The 18,876-nt window shown below is 36.8% G+C and overlaps 2 protein-coding genes across 2 annotated transcripts in view; both read left to right on the top strand.

The window, feature by feature from the left end:
* ANKS1B (ankyrin repeat and sterile alpha motif domain containing 1B) overlaps positions 1–18,876 on the top strand; it is a 1,178,069-nt gene that overhangs the window by 124,909 nt on the left and 1,034,284 nt on the right. The gene's annotated exons all lie outside the window — the stretch shown is intronic.
* LOC138437578 (small kinetochore-associated protein-like) lies at positions 13,772–15,187 on the top strand. Its single transcript, XM_069585135.1, has one exon. It carries the CDS (start codon positions 13,862–13,864, stop codon positions 14,567–14,569), a length of 708 nt encoding a protein of 235 aa, XP_069441236.1. The 5' UTR covers positions 13,772–13,861; the 3' UTR covers positions 14,570–15,187.

Genomic DNA, 18,876 nt, shown 5'->3' with positions numbered 1-18,876 from the left:
TTGTATGGATGTGAGAGTTGGACTGTGAAGAAGGCTGAGCGCCGAAGAATTGATGCTTTTGAACTGTGGTGTTGGAGAAGACTCTTGCGAGTCCCCTGGACTGCCAGGAGATCCTGTCAGTCCATTTTGAAGGAGATCAGTCCTGGGTGTTCTTTGGAAGGAATGATGCTGAAGCTGAAACTCCAGTACTTTGGCCACCTCATGCAAAGAGTTGACTCATTGGTAAAGACTCTGATGCTGGGAGGGATTGAGGGCAGGAGGAGAAGAGGACGACAGAGGATGAGATGGCTGGATGGCATCACCGACTCAGTGGACGTGAGTTTGAGTGAACTCCAGGAGTTAGTGATGGACCGGGAAGCTGTGATTCATGGGGTCGCAAAGAGTCAGACACGACTGTGCGACTGAACTGAACTGAACTGAACTGAACTGAAAGCTTGATTTTTAAGATGTACATGTGATGATATAATAGATATATACATAAATAGTGTTCTCTGTAGACATCTTGGACATCTCTTATAAGTTTTATTCCTAAGTATTTTATATTTTAAACTTATTATAAATGTCATCATTTAAAGCATTTTCTATCTTTTTTTTTTTTTTGCTGCTGTGTCTAGAAACAATTGATTTTTAAAAATTGACCTCAGATTAAATATTCTTATTTGTATCAGTTTATCTGTATTCCATTGGGTATTCTGCATAACAGCAGTTTTATTTCTTCCTTTTCATTACTTACATCCTTTATTTCTCTTGTCTACTGCACTGGCTAGGACTTCCTTTAAATTGTTGAAAAGCAATGGTGTTAGCAGCATCCTTATTTAGTTTCTAGTCTCAAGAAGAAAGCTTTCATTACTTCACTTACAAATAAGTATAATGATTGCTGTAAGTTTTTATTTTTTTCTCACAAACTGAACACATTTGTGTCATAAGCACTCAGATCAAGAAATGAGCCCTGCTGAAGCTCTTCTTTTACTCATTTCCACTGACTAGTCCCGAGGATTACCACTCTCCTAACTTCTAAATGCTTTAAGTTTTTTTTTTATATAAACGTTTTTTAATTGGTCTAAAGCAATACCATTTTATTGCTAGTTTGCCAAAGTGTATTTTTTTAAACTCATGAATTGGTATTGAATTTTATAGAGTGCTGTTCCTGCATCTATTGAGATAATTATATAATTTTTCTCCATCATACTATTACTGTGGTAAATTACATTGAATTGCTAGAATAGACCCTACTTAATCATCCCTTTTATACTATAGGATTTGATTTTCTGATATTTCCTGAGTTCAAGAGTCTTGCATTCATGTTCATGACTAGGATTTGCCTTTAATTTTGCTTTCTTCATTTTGCAAAATTAAAATGTCTTTGTGTGGTTTTGGTATTAACGTTATCCTGGTTTCAAAAAACATTTGGAGTATTTCCTGGTTTTCTACTCTATGAAAGATTAGTTGTAATATTGGTGTCATTTCTCTTAAGAACTTGGATGACCTGAAAGATTAGTATATAAAGTTGTCTATGGGATGATTTGAATGGAGAGGAAATGGAGGCAGGGAATTTCATTGGTTTGTGATGATGGCTTTGATGGCTAGGTTGGTGGAGAAGAAGGGAAAGGACAAATAATAGCAATATTAACATCTTGATTCATGTAGCATTTTATAGCTTAAGAATTGCTTTCTCTTGATCTTTACGGTGGTCTTGTTAAGTAGAAGATGTAAAGAAAGGATGAACTGAAGATAACTGTAAGGTGTCACTGAGGGATTACTATGTCACTGATGTAAGGATGTCAAATTATTTCTATTTTCTTCTTCTTTAAGAAGGATTGCCAAACATATTTGTTATTTTCTTCCTTGAACCACCTTTTAATGAAAGAAGAAATATTAAAACAAAATTAAAGAAGTGGAGATCTCTTATCCCTAAAATAATAGGCTTTGAGTATGTGATTACTACATTATCTTCAGATTTCTAAACTTCTATTTATTGTATAGTCTAATAACAAAGTTATATCTTCTTGTGGCAATTATTTCATAGAATAGCACCTGGTAGAACAAGTGCTAGTATCATGCCTTTAACAATTTTTTGATAGATTAATCCTAACATAATACTACATTTTTGGGAAGAGGTATAGGAATAAACAGCAATGGTGTTGACAGTAATAAGAAAACAATCAGCAAAAGTGGCATATGAACCACTTAAATTATGTAACTGTTTGGGAAAGCAAATGCACAAACAAATCAGTGTAGGTAAACTTAAGAGAAGAAAATTGAGAAGTGGGGAAATATGGCAGGGAAAACAGGGAACAAAGTGAATTCTGGTAAAAATGAGAAAGAGTAGGTAAGTAAAAAACAAAAACAAAAACCTGCTTGTTTGAGTTCTATATGTTTGATAAAATTATTCTAGATAATTCTGTAACAGAGCCATAAAAAAATCTTCTAGTACAGGGTAACCTCATTTAAAGTATTTGTGTCATTCAGTGAGGAAAACCAGGCACAAAGTTAGGGCAGAATGTCTTCACCTCCACCTCAGGAGTTCCTAGGTTTCCAGCCATAGAAACCAACTCCAGCTAAGGAAGCAGAAAAGAATTTTGAATGGTATGTCTTTGAGTGTCTTCCAGAAGGGACTAGAGACCAGGCTGAGGCAGCAATGGGTGTCTAAGCAGTAGGGTCCTCTCGTAGTCTTGGTAGAGCTCCAGTTCTGGAACTTTATCTTTTCATTCTTAAGCCATTCTACTTCAGATTTAAATTTTGGAGAGTCTCACTGGCCTTGCTTGTATTATTGCCCATCCCTGTTTAGGAGGAAGCCAGGGTATGCTGATTTATAGTCCCAGTAAGAATGCATACAATAGGGAAGAGGGAATTCTCTGGGATTAAATGATGTGCTGTTATCAAAACAAGGAAGAGATGGAGTCTAGACAGCCAGATTCCCACAAATAAATGTTCATTATGTAGTCCAAATTCAGGTATGTGTCTAAGTAAAAGAACTTCTAATTTAGATATAAATAAAGGTCAAAATAATACTTTTTTGGTTTCTAAGGTCGTCTCTGCTTTTTCCAGCTTCTACTGAATAAGTTGATGAGTTCATAAGTCTGCTTTATGTCAAGCCCTTTTTCTTCTGTTCCCAACTTTCCTTCATAGGTACAGTTATATGTGAACAAATTTCCAAAAACTTGGACTTCCAGCTTCAAATTTCCAGAAACTGTGACTTGAGCTTTAATTTGGCTTCTAAGCAAGGACTTCCCAACTGTTTTATTCCACTTTGTCTTAGCACTGACTTCCTCTGGAATTAAGACTGAAGCTCTCAGATTTCTTTAAACACTGTATGAAAGTGAAAGTTGCTCAGTTGTGTCTGACTCTTTGTGACCCCATGAACTATATAGTCCATGGAATTCTCCAGGCCAGAATACTGGAGTGGGTAGTTGTTCCCTTTTCCAGGGGATCTTCCCAACCCAAGGATCAAACCCAGGTCTCCTGTACTACAGGCAGATTCTTTATCAGCTGAGCCACCAGGGAAGCCCTAAACATTGTATTTGACATTGACATTGAAGTCGCTCAGTCGTTCTGACTCTTTGCGACCCCATGGACTGTAGCCTACCAGGCTCCTCCGTCCATGGAATTTTCCAGGCAAGAGTACTGGAGTGGGTTGCCATTTCCTTCTCCAGGAGATCTTCCCAACCCAGGGACTGAACCTGGTTCTCCCGCACTGTAGGCTTTACTGTCTGAGCCACCAGGGAAGTCAAACATTGTATAGATAACCCAGTTTTTGGAGGTCATTTTCCATATACAGGCTCGAATTAAAGGCTATTATGAGTCCATGAGCCAGACTATAAAGGATGTTAAAATGTTACTGGACTAGATTAGGAACATGGCATTAGTTAGCTCAGTTTTCACAATGTGCAAAATCTAAAATTATCTCTTTCCTACCAAAGTAAAAATTATCTTGAAGTAGAAACTATTACAATTGAGCGGTGCTCATCCATCATGAAGTAAGTTTTGAAACTAATCAAAGAATATAGATTTGAAGAGGAAGCCAAATTGTTTGTTTATCTAAGATAGACATATACCTATCTGGTTCTTTGAGTGTCTTAAGCTGTCTAACAGCTCATTAGCATTGATGCTCCTTGCCTGAAATCATCTGGCGACACAGTGTCATGGTATAGGAGAGTGGAGACGTCACTTGGCAAAATGTCACATGGCTAGTAATTGCAAAATCTAAATTCAGATTCTAGTCCTATGTAACTCCAAAGTTCATGCTTTTTCTTTCTCTAAGAGAAGCTTAGAATCCATATAAAACCTGTAATTTACTATTGTATCCTATTGTTTGACTCAGTAGCTATTACAGAGTGTGCTAGGAGGAAGGATTAGTGGAGGAAACAATGTGAGCAAAGGCACAAAGCATGAAAGCTCATGTATATTTACTTCACTTAATAACATATAGTCCAGTGGTTTGAATATAAGAGTGTGTGAAAGAGATTATATGATGTCATTTTGAAAGTTATATTGAGGTGGGATCATGAAACCCTTTGATGATTAGGTCAGAGGATTTTAGAAATTTTCAATAGTCAGGGTGGAGCCCCTGAAGATTTTTGAGCATTGAAGTGGCAGGATCACAGTTGTGCTGTAGAAATGTTAATTTTGGAAGTAGTAGATAGAATGAACTGGGGGTTAAGAGATTAAAGGTAAGGAGACCTGTTAGGTGTTTGCAAGAAATTAAGAGCGAGTACTTGATAATCTAAACTTTGGGATGGATTAGAGTAGAATTGGAAAAGGGGATATTCTTTTGACAAATATTTTGCTGTCAGACTTTAAGTTAACAATACCGTGATATGATGGCAGGGAGAGAGGGAAACTTTAATAATCACTTTGAAATTTAAAGCTTAAAGATTGAAAGGATGACAACATGCCAAACACAGGAAAAAGTCAAGGGGTGAAATTTTTTCTGCAAGGTAGGGGAAAATTGGTTTAGTTTGCAGAGATGTTCAGTCAGAGGTCTCAAGGACATCACTGGCAGGGCCTGGAAATGCATGATTGGTCTTTGGAAGAAGGTCAAAGATTGATACAGAAGTTTGAGAGGCACTCACATGGGAAACCAGCAAAAGAAAAAAAAAATCACTATTTAGAGGTCAGCCAATATATGAATGAATGGTACAGCCCACATGGAATATAATGCTAACTGTTAGTTTCTAACAAAGATTGCCTCTCCATTCCTTGTGACAGCTGGGTCTAGGGATAGAGAATTCTGTACCATACTGTTCTTTCCATCTGGTCTAGAAATACTGGGTGAGCTCTCTGGAGACATTTGTGAAGAATTGATAACTAAATTCAAGGGAGATGAATCCTCTTTTTCCTTCTCCTTGTCAGCTTCTCCATTTTTATATCGCCTTTCTTTCACACTCCCCTTCTACCCTACTAGTCTCTGTATTCTCACACTGATTGCCACAGTACAAATTTTTGGTGGTGTGGTGTACAAGAAAACTAGAATGGATTGCAACATTTGGATGTTGCGTGGAAAGATGAAAGCAGTGCATGAGAATAATTTATTTTTCTATATTAAAGATCCTAGCATTTCCCTACACTTGAGTTGTACTTTGTATCTTTAATAACTGAATAGCATTCATAGTATCTAGTTGCATTAAGCAAGACATGAACAAGCTGGACTAGTTAGCATCATGAAAACATGAGACAGTTTTTTAAGACATGTTTGCCTTAGCAGAATAATAGCATCTTTGTTCATATGACTATTAGACAAATTAAAAATATTTAAAAGCATAGGAGCTGGGTTTTTAGCTGTCTTAAGTCTACCTTTGTGCTTCTTTTTGTTGATATTATGTAAATAACACAGATGTTCTGCTTTAAATGTTGTCTTTTAAAAAAAAAAGTCAGTGCTGATTTTGACTATTGGAGAGCCTGTCGTGTTTTTCTGCTGTGAAACTTGCTCTGTGCTTTCTTTTTAAAAATAATCCTTTTACAAATACAACCCTGAAATGCTTTGTTTCCTTTTTTATGCATAAGAGCATGCTCACTGGAAGCACATTGTGTGTGAAGATTGTCACTTGTTCAATTTTGTGCACTGATGGTGAGCAGGAAATCTTTTTAACCTTCTTCTTTGAAAAAATGATTTATACAACACCACTTAAGAAATTCAGTGTTAACAGTAAATTATTTCTACAGCTATTACAATGAAGAATAATAGAAAACCTATGTTAAAAATGAATAATGCATTTATTTTCATCTTTGGCTCTACTCCCCCACCAGCTTCTTATTTGGCTACTAAAAGAGATGCAGTAAGATTCCCCAAAAGTGTTAATTCTTTTTCTGGAGCTAGTCCAATAGCATGTCAAAAGAATTTTGAAAAGAACATTCACTTATGTATAACAGCTTTGGAATACGTAATAGGATATACTAGTATGCTTTTAAAAGGAGCATGGGTAGATCATGAAGAACATAAAAGAAGTGTGTGAACTACTTTATTGTTGTTCATGATTAAACCAAAATTGTTTGCATGTGAACAGATTTAATTGTTTTTAAAATCTACATAACACTATCAATAGAATGGGATAAGGAGGGAGGGAGGCATGAATGCTTTCAGCCTGATTATGATTCATAGCTGTTCCTCTAATAAATAGCTCTCCCTAAATATAATCTGAAAAAAAATAGCAATGAAAACATTTGTTACTTATAGACAACTGAAAATAATTCTATTGATTCTACATTTTAAACTGTAGGTTAATCTGGATCGGGGGAGTAATGAGAATTTACATAATGAATAAGGTGTGTCTAGAGTCTTCAGGAGGATCAGTGACAGGGTAACTATGTATCTCTTTTTTAAAAGAAATTGCCCTTCTTAAAAATTTGATTTACTATCCAAAGGAAATTTTCTTTTAAGTGGTTATATGAAAAGAATAGGAAAGATATAGCTATCCTTTTTTAGGGGGAGGGTACCTTAGCAAGAGTTGACTTTATTAGTTTCCAGTTCTTGGTGCATTCAGTATCATCATTTTCTCTCTCTTCTAAAATTTTATTATTATTTTTTAAACTGTTTATAACTTAATACTCAGCTTCCATTTCCAATTCCTTTCATAGGTTTTCACTAAACAGTAGTCAGATATGTATGGGTCTTTAACAACATGTAGAATTGGGTTGTTTAGGGAATGTGCCTAACTGAGTCCGATTGCTCCAGTCTCTAGTCTCCTATTCTTTGAAATTCTTCTCCTAGTGTCCTCCAGAGGGATGTTTCTAAGCTGTAAGTTCAATCGTGTCAATTGACTACTTAAGATTCTTGACAGACTTTCCCGTTCTTTAGGAGGCTCTTAAGTTAAATCCCTGTTTGCTCCTCCCAACCAGCTCTTGTAAAATTTCCCACCTTCCTCACTAAATTTACTAAATTTTTGCTGAACATTCCATGATGATTCATGATGTTAGCCTTTACACAAATTCTTCCTTATGTTTGTATTATCTGACACCAACTTTATACCTCACTCCACCTGGTCTTTCCTGGTAGCTCAGATGGTGAAGAATCTGCCTGCAGTGTAGGAGACCTGGATTGGATCCATGGGCCGGGAAGATCCCCTGGAGAAAGAAATGGCTACCCACTCAGTATTCTTGCCGGAGAATCCCATGGACAGAGGAGCTTGGCAGACTACAGCCCCTGGATCACAAAGAGTTGGACATGACTGAGTGAATAAGCATGCATGCTACTCTACCTGGAAAATAGATTTTTTTGTGTGTGTCTTTATAACACAATTCAAGTGCTCATCTTATTTTTTATTAATTGTCCTCCATACTACTATAGGTTGATTTGGTCTGTATCATTTGTCTTTGTTCCTTCACTGTACCTCACATAGAATTTTGTCAAAACACCAGTAACACTTAAAAAAAATTTTTCCCCCGTGTTTGTGTCTCTTTTCTAAACTCTCTTAGTCAACATTTTTACCCAAGTAGTGTTTCCAAATTCCCCCCAAATATTAATCTTTGGGATTCAGGAATGAGAAACTGTAATTCTTAGAAACTCTGGAGAATTCCTTAAGTCATAAGTTGTTCTTAAAATATTTCCAGCCGTCATTATATGCTATATATTATTATGAATATCTTGAAAATTTTAGTATATGAAAAATATTAAGTTTAGTAGTGTTTATAAAGAACTGTAGCCTACAGTGACTAATCAAACACATGAAAACACTCTTCAGGCCAGGAGGGAATGGCAAGACATACTTAAAGTGATGAAAGAAAATAACCTACAGCCCAGATTACTGTACCCAGCAAGGATCTCATTCAAATACGAAGGAGAAATCAAAAGCTTTACAGACAAGCAAAAGCTGAGAGAATTCAGCACCACCAAACCAGCTCTCCAACAAATGCTAAAGGATATTCTCTAGACAGGAAACACAAAAAGGGTGTATAAACTCAAACCCAAAACAATAAAATAAATGGCAACAGATCATACTTATCAATAATTACCTTACATGTAAATGGATTGAATGCCCCAACCCAAAGACAAAGACTGGCTGAATGGATACAGAAACAAGACCCCTATATATGTTGTCTATAAGAAACCCACCTCAAAACAGGGGACACATACAGACTGAAAGTGAAGGGCTGGAAAAAGATATTCCATGAAAATAGAAACCAAAAGAAAGCCGGAGTGGCAATACTCATATCAGATAAAATAGACTTTAAAACAAAGGCTGTGAAAAGAGACAAAGAAGGACACTACATAATGATCAAAGGATCAATCCAAGAAGAAGATATAACAATTATAAATATATATGCACCTAACATAGGAGCACCACAATATGTAAGACAAATGCTAATAAGTATGAAAGGGGACGTTAACAATAACACAATAATAGCGGGAGACTTTAATCCCCCACTCACACCTATGGATAGATCAACTAAACAGAAAATTGACAAGGAAACACAAACTTTAAATGATACAATATACCAGTTAGACCTCATTGATATCTATAGGACATTTCACCCCAAAACAATAAATTTCCCCTTTTTTCTCAAGCACGCACAGAACCTTCTCCAGGATAGATCACATCCTGGGCCATAAATTTAGCCTTGGTAAATTCAAAAAAATTGAAATCATTCCAAGCATCTTTTATGACCATAATGAAGTAAGATTAGATATCAAATACAGGAGAAAAACTATTAAAAATTCCAACATATGGAGGCTGAACAACATGCTGCTGAATAACCAACAAATCACAGAAGAAATCAAAACAGAAATCAAAATATGCATAGAAATGAATGAAAATGAAAACACAACAACCCAAAACCTGTGGGACACTGTGAAAGCCTGTTTTGCTAAGGTTCATAGCAATACAGGCTTACCTCAAGAAACAAGAAAAAAATCAAATAAATAACGTACACCTAAAGCAACTAGGAAAGGAAGAAATGAAGAACCCCAGGGTTAGTAGAAGGAAAGAAATCTTAAAAATTAGGGCAGAAACAAATGCAAAAGAAACAAAAGAGACCATAGCAAAAATCAACAAAGCCAAAAGCTGGTTCTTTGAGAAGATAAGTAAAATTGACAAACCACTAGCCAGACTCATTAAGAAACAAAGGGAGAAAAATCAAATCAATAAAATTAGAAATGAAAATGGAGAGATCCAACAGACAACACAGAAATACAAAGGATCATAAGAGACTTATCAGCAACTACATGCAAATAAAATGGACAACTTGGAAGAAATGGACAAATTCTTAGAAAAGTACAACTTTCCAAAACTGAACGATGAAGAAATAGAAAATCTTAACGACTCATCACAAGCCCAGAAATTGAAACTGTAATCAGAAATCTTCCAACAAAAGCCCAGGACCAGACAGCTTCACAGCTGAATTCTACCAAAAATTTAGAGAAGAGCTAACACCTATCCTACTCAAACTTTTCTAGAAAATTGCAGAGGAAGGTAAACTTTGAAACTCATTCTATGAGTTTCACCACCATCACCCTAATACCAAAACCTGACAAAGATGCCACACAAAAAGAAAAATACAGGCCAATATCACTGATGAACTTAGATGCAAAAATCCTTAACAAAATTCTAGCAAACAGAATCCAACAACATATTAAAAAGATCATACATCATGACCAAGTGGGCTTTATCCCAGGGATGCAAGGATTCTTCAATATCCACAAATCAATAATGTAATACACCACATTAACAAATTGAAAAATAAAAAAACTTATGATTATCTCAATAGATGCAGAGAAAGCCTTTGACAAAATTCAACATCCATTTATGATAAAAATCCTCCAGAAAGCAGGAATAGAAGGAACATACCTCAACATAACAAAAGCTATATATGACAAACCCACAGCAAACCTATTATCCTCAATGATGAAAAATTGAAAGCATTTCCCCTAAAGTCAGGAACAAGACAAGGGTGCCCACTCTCACCACTACTATTCAACATAGTTTTAGAAGTTTTGGCCACAGCAATCAGAGCAGACAAAGAAATAAAAGGAATCCAATTTGGAAAAGAAGAAAACTCTCACTGTTTGCAGATGACATGATCCTCTACATAGAAAACCCTAAAGACTCCCCCAGAAAATTACTAGAGCTAATCAATGAATATAGTAAAGTTGCAGAATATAAAATCAACACACAGAAATCTCTTGCATTCCTATACACTAACAATGAGAAAACAGAAAGAGAAATTAAGGAAAAAATTCCATTGTCGTTGCAATGAAAAGAATAAAATACTTAGGAATATATCTACCTAAAGAAACAAAAGACTTATATATAGAAAACTATAAAACACTGGTGAAAGAAATCAAAAAGGACACAAATAGATGGAGAAATATACCGTGTTCATGGATCAGAAGAATCAATATAGTGAAAATGAGTATACTACCCAAAGCAATCTATAGTTTTGATGCAATCCCTATCAAGCTACCAACGGTATTTTTCACAGAACTAGAACAAATAATCTCACAATTTGTATGGAAATACAAAAAAATCTCGCATAGCCAAAGCAATCTTGAGAAAGAATGGAACTGGAGGAATCAACCTGCCTGACTTCAGGCTCTACTACAAAGCCGCAGTCTTCAAGACAGTACGGTACTGGCACAAAGACAGAAATATAGATCAATGGAACAGAATAGAAAGCCCAGAGATAAATCCACGCACCTATGGACACCTTATCTTTGACAAAGGAGGCAAGAATATACAATGGAGAAAAGACAATCTCTTTAACAAGTGGTGCTGGGAAAACTGGTCAATCATTTGTAAAAGAATGAAACTAGAACATTTTCTAACACCATACACAATAATAAACTCAAAATGGATTAAAGATTTAAATGTAAGACCAGAAAGTATAAAACTCCTTGAGGAAAACAGGCAAAACATTCTCCGACATAAACCACAGCAGGATCCTCTATAACCCACCTCCCAGAATATTGGAAATAAAGCAAAAATAAACAAATGGGATCTAATTACAATTAAAAGCTTCTGCACAACAAAGGAAACTATAAGCAAGGTGAAAAGACAGCCTTCAGAATGGGAGAAAATAATGGCAAGCAAAGCAACAAAGAATTAATCTCAAAAATATACAAGCAACTTATGCAGCTCAATTCTAGAAAAATAAATGACCCAATCAAAAAGTGGGCCAAACAACTTAACAGACATTTCTCTAAAGAAGACATACAGATGGCTAACAAACATATGAAAAGATGCTCAACATCACTCATTATCAGAGAAATGCAAATCAAAAGTACAATGAGGTACCATTTCACTCCAGTGAGAATGGCTGCTATCCAAAAGTCTACAAGCAGTAAATGCTGGAGAGGATGTGGAGAAAAGGGAACCCGCTTACACTGTTGGTGGGAATGCAAACTAGTACAGCCACTATGGAGAACAGTGTGGAGATTCCTTAAAAAACTGTAAATAGGACTACCATATGACCAAGCAATCCCACTGCTGGGCATACACACTGAGGAAACCAGACTTGAAAGAGACACGTGTACCCCAATGTTCATCACAGCACTGTTTTTAATAGCCAGGACATGGAAGCAACCTAGGTGTCCATCAGCAGATGAATGGATAAGAAAGCTGTGGTACATATACACAATAGAGTATTACTCAGCCATTAAAAAGAATACATTTGAATCAGTTCTAATGAGGTGGATGAAACTGGAGCCTGTTATACAGAGTGAAGTAAGCCAGAAAGAAAAACACCAATACAACATATATATGGAATTTAGAAAGATGGTAACGATAACCCTGTATGCAAGATAGCAAAAGAGACACAGATGTATAGAACAGTCTTTTGGACTCTGTGGGAGAGGGCGAGGGTGGGATGATATTGGAGAATGGCATTGAAACATGTAAATTATCACATGTGAAATGAATTGCCAGTCCAGGTTCGATGCATGATACAGGGTGCTTGGGGCTGGTGCACTGGGATGACCCAGAGTGATGGGATGGGGAGGAGTGTAGGGGGGGTGTTCAGGATGGGGAACACATGTACACCCATGGTGGATTCATGTCAATGTATGGCAAAACCAATACAACGTTGTAAATTAAAATAAATAAATAAAACTAAGGTTAAAAAAAATACAAAGAACCATGTCAAATTGCCAAAGCAAGGACTTATTTTGCTTCCAAAACTTGTTATTTCTTGAAACACCATTCATAACATTTGTGTATTTTATGCACATAAATGTATTTCTATCAATATTTATTTTATTTGCAATAGTGATACACTCAGTATAAAACAGGGTCATGAACATATGCTTAAAAATTTTAATTGCAGTATATTAGTTCAAATATACAACATAGTGATTCAATACTTTTATAGATCTTAGTCTATTTAAAGTTATTAGGAAAAATGGCTATATGTATTTAGTTTACATTATATTAATTCTTGATTTTTTTATCAGGTGTTTTTGATTAATTTTAGTTGTGGGGAACTTGGACTAGTGTGTATATCTGTGGCTGATTTAGAGTATGTGAAACTAGCGGAAAAGGATTTTACCACATATAGGCTTGTCAAAAGCAAATAAAACTATTAATTTGAAGCTTGTTGTTAACATATTCTCTGCTGAAAAAGAGCAATCAAGCAAATTTAATCTACTCATACAAAATTAACTCTGTCCCTTAAGTCATTTAACATAATGGGGTATTTCTTCTTGGGGGTATAAAACACTTTTGTTATTTTGTAGAGATAAAAAAGGAAGACAGAAATAGGAATCTTATATTTATGAAAACCTAGAATTATTGATATGTTTTATGTATTGAAAATATGAGTTAGATGATAGAGAATTTGGTTTATATTGAAGTGATACATATGAAACAAAGACTTCAGCAAGAGGATAGGACTTTCAGGTTACTTGGAGATTTAAGATATATTAGAGACAAGAAAGTTTATAAAACATAAATAACTGAGAGATGATGACTGGACATTAAAAAAAACCCAGTGATTTAAAATACAACTAAAATGATTATTTCATGAGGTAAGGAAAAATACAAAGAGAAATGAGAGCGAAAAGATGTATGTGATATATTTGGGAACCTAACATTCTAGTCATAGATGTTCTAGAAAGGGAAAATAAATAGAAGAAACAGTAATAAAAACCAAATAAAGTAACATTTCCTTGAAATGAAGACAAATTTAAATCTTTCATTGAAAGTCAGAGAGTGTTGTTGACCTGAAACAAACTGCTAGTTATTTCTGTAGCAAAATGGGTTTATTTGGGATCAACAAAGTATTGGAATTTGGGGATGGACTTCCCTGGTGGCTCAGTCAGTAAAGAATCCGCCTGCAAACGGCAGTTACTGCCGAGCATCTTTTGAACCAGAGCGACGAGGCGTGTGGGCAGGAGCAGCAGGCACCTGGGCCCCAGCCGTGCCGCCTCGTTACGATGACCAGCGTGATTAAGACAGTGTACACCCTGCAGCCCTCCTGTGTGCTGAGCAGCGGCCTGCCGGCAGATGCACAAACTCGAGCCACTTTTAAGAGCCAGTTACCTGTTAAGTCCAAAGAAGTTGATGTTTCCAGACCTCATTCAGGAGCTTCAGAGACTGATGTTACAAAAATCATCAAACCGAGACGAGAGAATGGGCAGCTGAAGGCTACAGACACCTCCAGGAGGAACCTCAGGAAGAGCTACAAACCATTGAGTAAACAGAAATCAGAAGAAGAGCTCAAGGATAAGAACCAGCTCTTAGAGGCTGTCAACAAGCAGTTGCACCAGAAATTGATTGAAACTCAGGGAGAGCTGAAGGACCTGACTCAAAAAGTAGAGCTGCTGGAGAAGTTTCAGGACAACTGTTTGGCAGTTTTAGAAAGCAAAGGCCTCAACCCAGGCAATGAGACCCTGGCATCACAGCAAGACTCCACTGCAGATCACATGGACTCCATGCTGCTGTTACAAACTTTGCAAGATGAACTGAAGCTTTTTAACGAAACAGCCAAAAAGCAGATGGAGGAGTTACAGGCCTTAAAGGTAAAGTTGAAGATGAAAGAAGAAGAGAGAGCCCAGTTCCTTGAACAACAGACCTTATGTAGCAGTCAAGTAAATGATTTCACAACAGCCCTTGAGGAAATGGAGCAGCTATTAGAAATATGATAAAAAGCAGGTGGCCACATGGCTCTCTCTTGGGGATAGACTCTCAGAGGCAGCTACTTAGGACATCTGCTTCTTGGCCGTGATCTTCTAGGACTCACCATCCCCAGAATGAAAACAGTTTCTGCAGTAGGATTAAAGACAGTTGATGTTGGAATGGCAATTCCTCCCTTAAGCAAGCATTTGTTCCCAGCCTTCAGATTGTCCAGCTCTCCTGAACCTCACAGTTCATAATTAGGGCCTACAGGAGAGGAGGCCTGAAAGGTTGGATCAGCCTCCTAGGATCAAAAAGCAGCACATCATTAGCATCAGGAGACTCTAAACCAGCCACAACCAGAGACGCCAAAAGACGTGCAGGAAGAAACAGTGAAGCATACATGCTCCATGGGAGACATCACTGAAGAGTCACGCGGTCCTTTCCTAACTTGGAACACATTCTGTCCCATCCTGGCTGGGCTCTGTGACCTCACTGTAATGGCTTAATAATGGGGTGAAGGTATAGATTGCAATAACAGGTATGAAACAATACACCTTGGAGCTTTTAATCTAAATCATTTCTGTGTTGTTTTTTTTAATACAGTGTTATTTTTAAATAAATATTTCTGTAATTAAAAAAAAAAAAAAAAAGAATCCGCCTGCAGTGCAGGAGACCTGGGTTTGAGCCCTGGTTTGGAAAGATCCCCTGGAGGAGGACATGGCAACCCACTCTAGCATTCTTGCCTGAGAATCCCCAAGGACAGAGGAACCTGGCGGACTTCAGTCCAAGGGGTCGCAAAGAGTTGGACACAACTGAGCCACTGAGCACAGAAAAACCATAGTGAGATACACATTCATTTCCCATACAGCAGAGAGAGGAGAACTCTTGAAGAGGTGAAAAGGAAACTGAGAGGTGTATAGTAAACAAGGAGTCCATTAAAGGAAATGAAATTTGGAAATATAGTGGCTTTTCATTGGCTGAGCTCTTTTCAGGCAAGAAGAGGAAATGTTTTTTCCTTTTGGGCTGTGTTATCATCAAAGGTCCATCTAGTCAAAGCTTTGGTTTTTCCAGTAATCATGTATGGATATAAGAGTTGGACTATAAAGAAAGCTGAGTGCAGAAGAATTGATGGTTTTGAACTGTGGTGTTGGAGAAGACTCTTGAGAGTCCCTTGGACTGCAAGGAGATCCAACCAGTCCACTCTAAAGGAAATCAGTCCTGAATATTTATTGGAAGGACTGATGCTGAGGCTGAAACTCCAGTACTTTGGCCACCTGAAGAACTGACTCATTTGAAAAGACCCTGATGCTGGAAAAGACTGAAGGCAGGAGAAAGGTATGACAGAGGATGAGATGGTTGGATGGCATCACCAACTCAATGACATGAGTTTGAGTAAACTCTGGGAGTTGGTGATGGTCAGGGAAGTTTGTTGTGCTGCAGTCCATGGGGTCACAAAGAGTTGGACATGACTGAGTGACTGAACTGAACTGAACTGATCATCATAGAGTATGAGAGCTCCCCCTTCTGGTCTCTTGTCTTTTCCAATTAAGGGTTCTTAGTTTTTCAGTGTTAACAAAAACTATTGTGAGAAAAAACCTACACTCACATATACCCCAGTGGAATCTCTGAATTCTATGAACAGGGTCATTTTATAAGATTTTAGATTGCAAAAGAAGGTACTGTCTTTTCAGTCTAAAAGGAAAAATAATCAAATTGACATTGTTCTTCCTGTCTGTAACAGTAGATGCTAAAAGATAGTGGGGCTGTGTATTCAGAGTTCCACAGGAAAAATATTCTGAAGGTATTATATGCTTCAACTTACAGGTCTAGTTATTTTTAATGGTACTGTGATATTGTGACTTGTAATGAGAAATTTTTATATATATGTTTGTTTTTCGTCCAGTTTCTGTGGCAGACCTCCTAAAACCCTAGGAATTTCCCAAGAGATAAGAGCAATAAAGATATCTTTTGTGATGTTAATGAGGTGACTCTTGCACTGCACCTGAGGATAGGGGATGCTTACAAGGAGACCCAACCAAGTAGTTAAAGAGTTTAACTTTCAGTCCTATCTCTGTGACCTCAGAGAAGGGGAGAGGGGCTAGAGGAACCAATCTCTCATGGCCAGTGATTTAATCAATCATGTTTATGTAATGAAGCCCTCATAAAATCCCACAAAGGACTGAATTTAGAGAGCTTCCAGGTTGGTGAATATGGGGAGACTGGGGAGAGTGCTGTACCTGGAGAGAGCATGGAAATTCTATGTCCGTTCCCCTCTGTATCTCTTTAGCTGGCTGTTTCTGAGCTATATCCTTTTATAATAAACCAGTTATCTAGTAAGTGAAATGAGTTCTGAGTTCTGTGAACTGCTCTAGCAAATTAATTGCAGCCAAGGAGGGAGTTGTGGGAATGAACCTCTGACTTATAGCCAGTTGGTCAGAAGTATAGGTAACAACCCGGCCTATGATCTCATTTGTAGCTGGTTGGTCAGAAGCACAAGTAACAACCTGCGCTTTGGATTGGCACCTGTAGTGGAGGGCAGTCTTGAGGGACAGAGGTCTTCACTTGCAGAATATGATGCTATTTCTGGGTAGATAGTGTCAGAATTGAGTTGAATTAAGTTGAATTCTCAGATACCTTGCTGGTGTCCAAAAACTGTTTGGTATTGTGTAGGAAGCCCTCTTCCCCCTACCTTCACACACATTGGACTTGGACGCAGGAACTTAAGAAAGGTACCAAGACAGACATTTCAGACAAAATTCCTAAAGAAAGTTCTTTGGCCAAATGAGCTTGAATCAGAATAATATCTCAAGTAAAAGAAAGATTAATTTATAAACTGAAATAATTGAAAATTCTTATGTCATGAGGTGTAAATCTTAGATTTTTTTTTTTTTCAGTTTCTATTACCACTGTGTTGTATATAAATTTTATTTTCCGGCAGATGAGCAACATGCTGTTTAATAATGTCTTATTCTAATTATATGTGTTTTTACTTTCTATTATTAAAATAGTTACACTCGAATTATTAAGACTTATTTCTGCTTACTTTGTTTAAATAAAATCCATTGAAAAGTAACTACATAGTTGTAAAATAATGATGAATTTTCAGTCATTACATCTCTGTGGCCAGAATCCAAATAAAGAAAATAGAATTTTATTAGGACTCCAGAAACCCCAACTGTGCTGTATTCTAAAGTTACTATTCCCTCTAAAGGTAATTATTGTCTTGACTTCTAACACAACATATTAGCTTTCCTCATTTTGAACTTGTTCAGCTGGAACTTTTATATATGTCTTTTGTATAAAGTCTTTTATATATGACTTTTGAGAGCTCAGTTTAATGTTTGTAAAACTCATTCATTTGTGGAGAATAACAATAATATATTCCTTTTCATTGTTGTCTAGTATTCTGCTTTGTGAATATACTCCAGCTTATTCTTTGTCTACAATTGATGGTTTGTCTTTTTGCTATTGTGAATAGTATTTGCTTGTACATGTCTTTTGATTGCATAAGTGCTAAGTTGCTTCAGTTGTGTCTGACTCTTTGTGAATCCATGGACCATAGCCTGCCAGGCTCCTCTGTCCATGGAATTCTCCAAGCAAGAATAATGGAGTGGGTTGCTATGCCCTCCTCCAGGGGATCTTCTGAACCCAAGGATAGAACCCACATCTCTTATGTCTCCTGCATTGGCAGGCAAGTTCTTTACCACTAGCACCACCTAATTTTTTAACGGCTAGTCATAGGCTATTTGTATGTGAATTTTTAATAAATATTGTTGAATAACTTTTCAGTGTTTATACCAATTTACGTTTCTACTAACAGCATATGAAAATTCCAGTTGCTTCACATCCTTGCTAACAGTTTTCATTTTACTCATTCTGGTAGATATACAGTGATATTTCATTGTGATATTAATTTGTGTTTTTTTGATGACTAATAAAGTTGAGTAACTCTGTGTGTGTGTGAGAGAGAGAGAGAGAGAGAAGAGACTTGTAAGCAAACATGTAAAGAACTCCTAAAAATCAATTAAAAGTTTTTTAATGGCACACAACCCAACACAAAATGGACAAATATTGAACAGTGTGTGTACTAAATACCCACACACTGATTTAGGTCTTCATTTTTGTTGGTCTTGTCTGTTTGAAAATCTCATTCTCATGTTACATTCAAAGCTTTCTACCTTTGTGTGAACAGTTTGGTGTGGAGGAGAATATGGAGATAACACTCACACTTATTACCTCACCTTCCTATTCCCTCTGCCCCTGAATCCCTTCTTCACTTTGCTAGGAGGAAGGCAAAGGGCCAAAAGATGTCCTCTTATATTAATACAATGTG

The sequence above is a fragment of the Ovis canadensis genome, chromosome 3 (assembly GCF_042477335.2).
Source record: "Ovis canadensis isolate MfBH-ARS-UI-01 breed Bighorn chromosome 3, ARS-UI_OviCan_v2, whole genome shotgun sequence".
Lineage (NCBI taxonomy): Eukaryota > Metazoa > Chordata > Mammalia > Artiodactyla > Bovidae > Ovis > Ovis canadensis.
The sequence above is the reverse complement of the archived record's forward strand: the minus strand, read 5'-3'. Positions and strand labels throughout refer to the sequence as shown.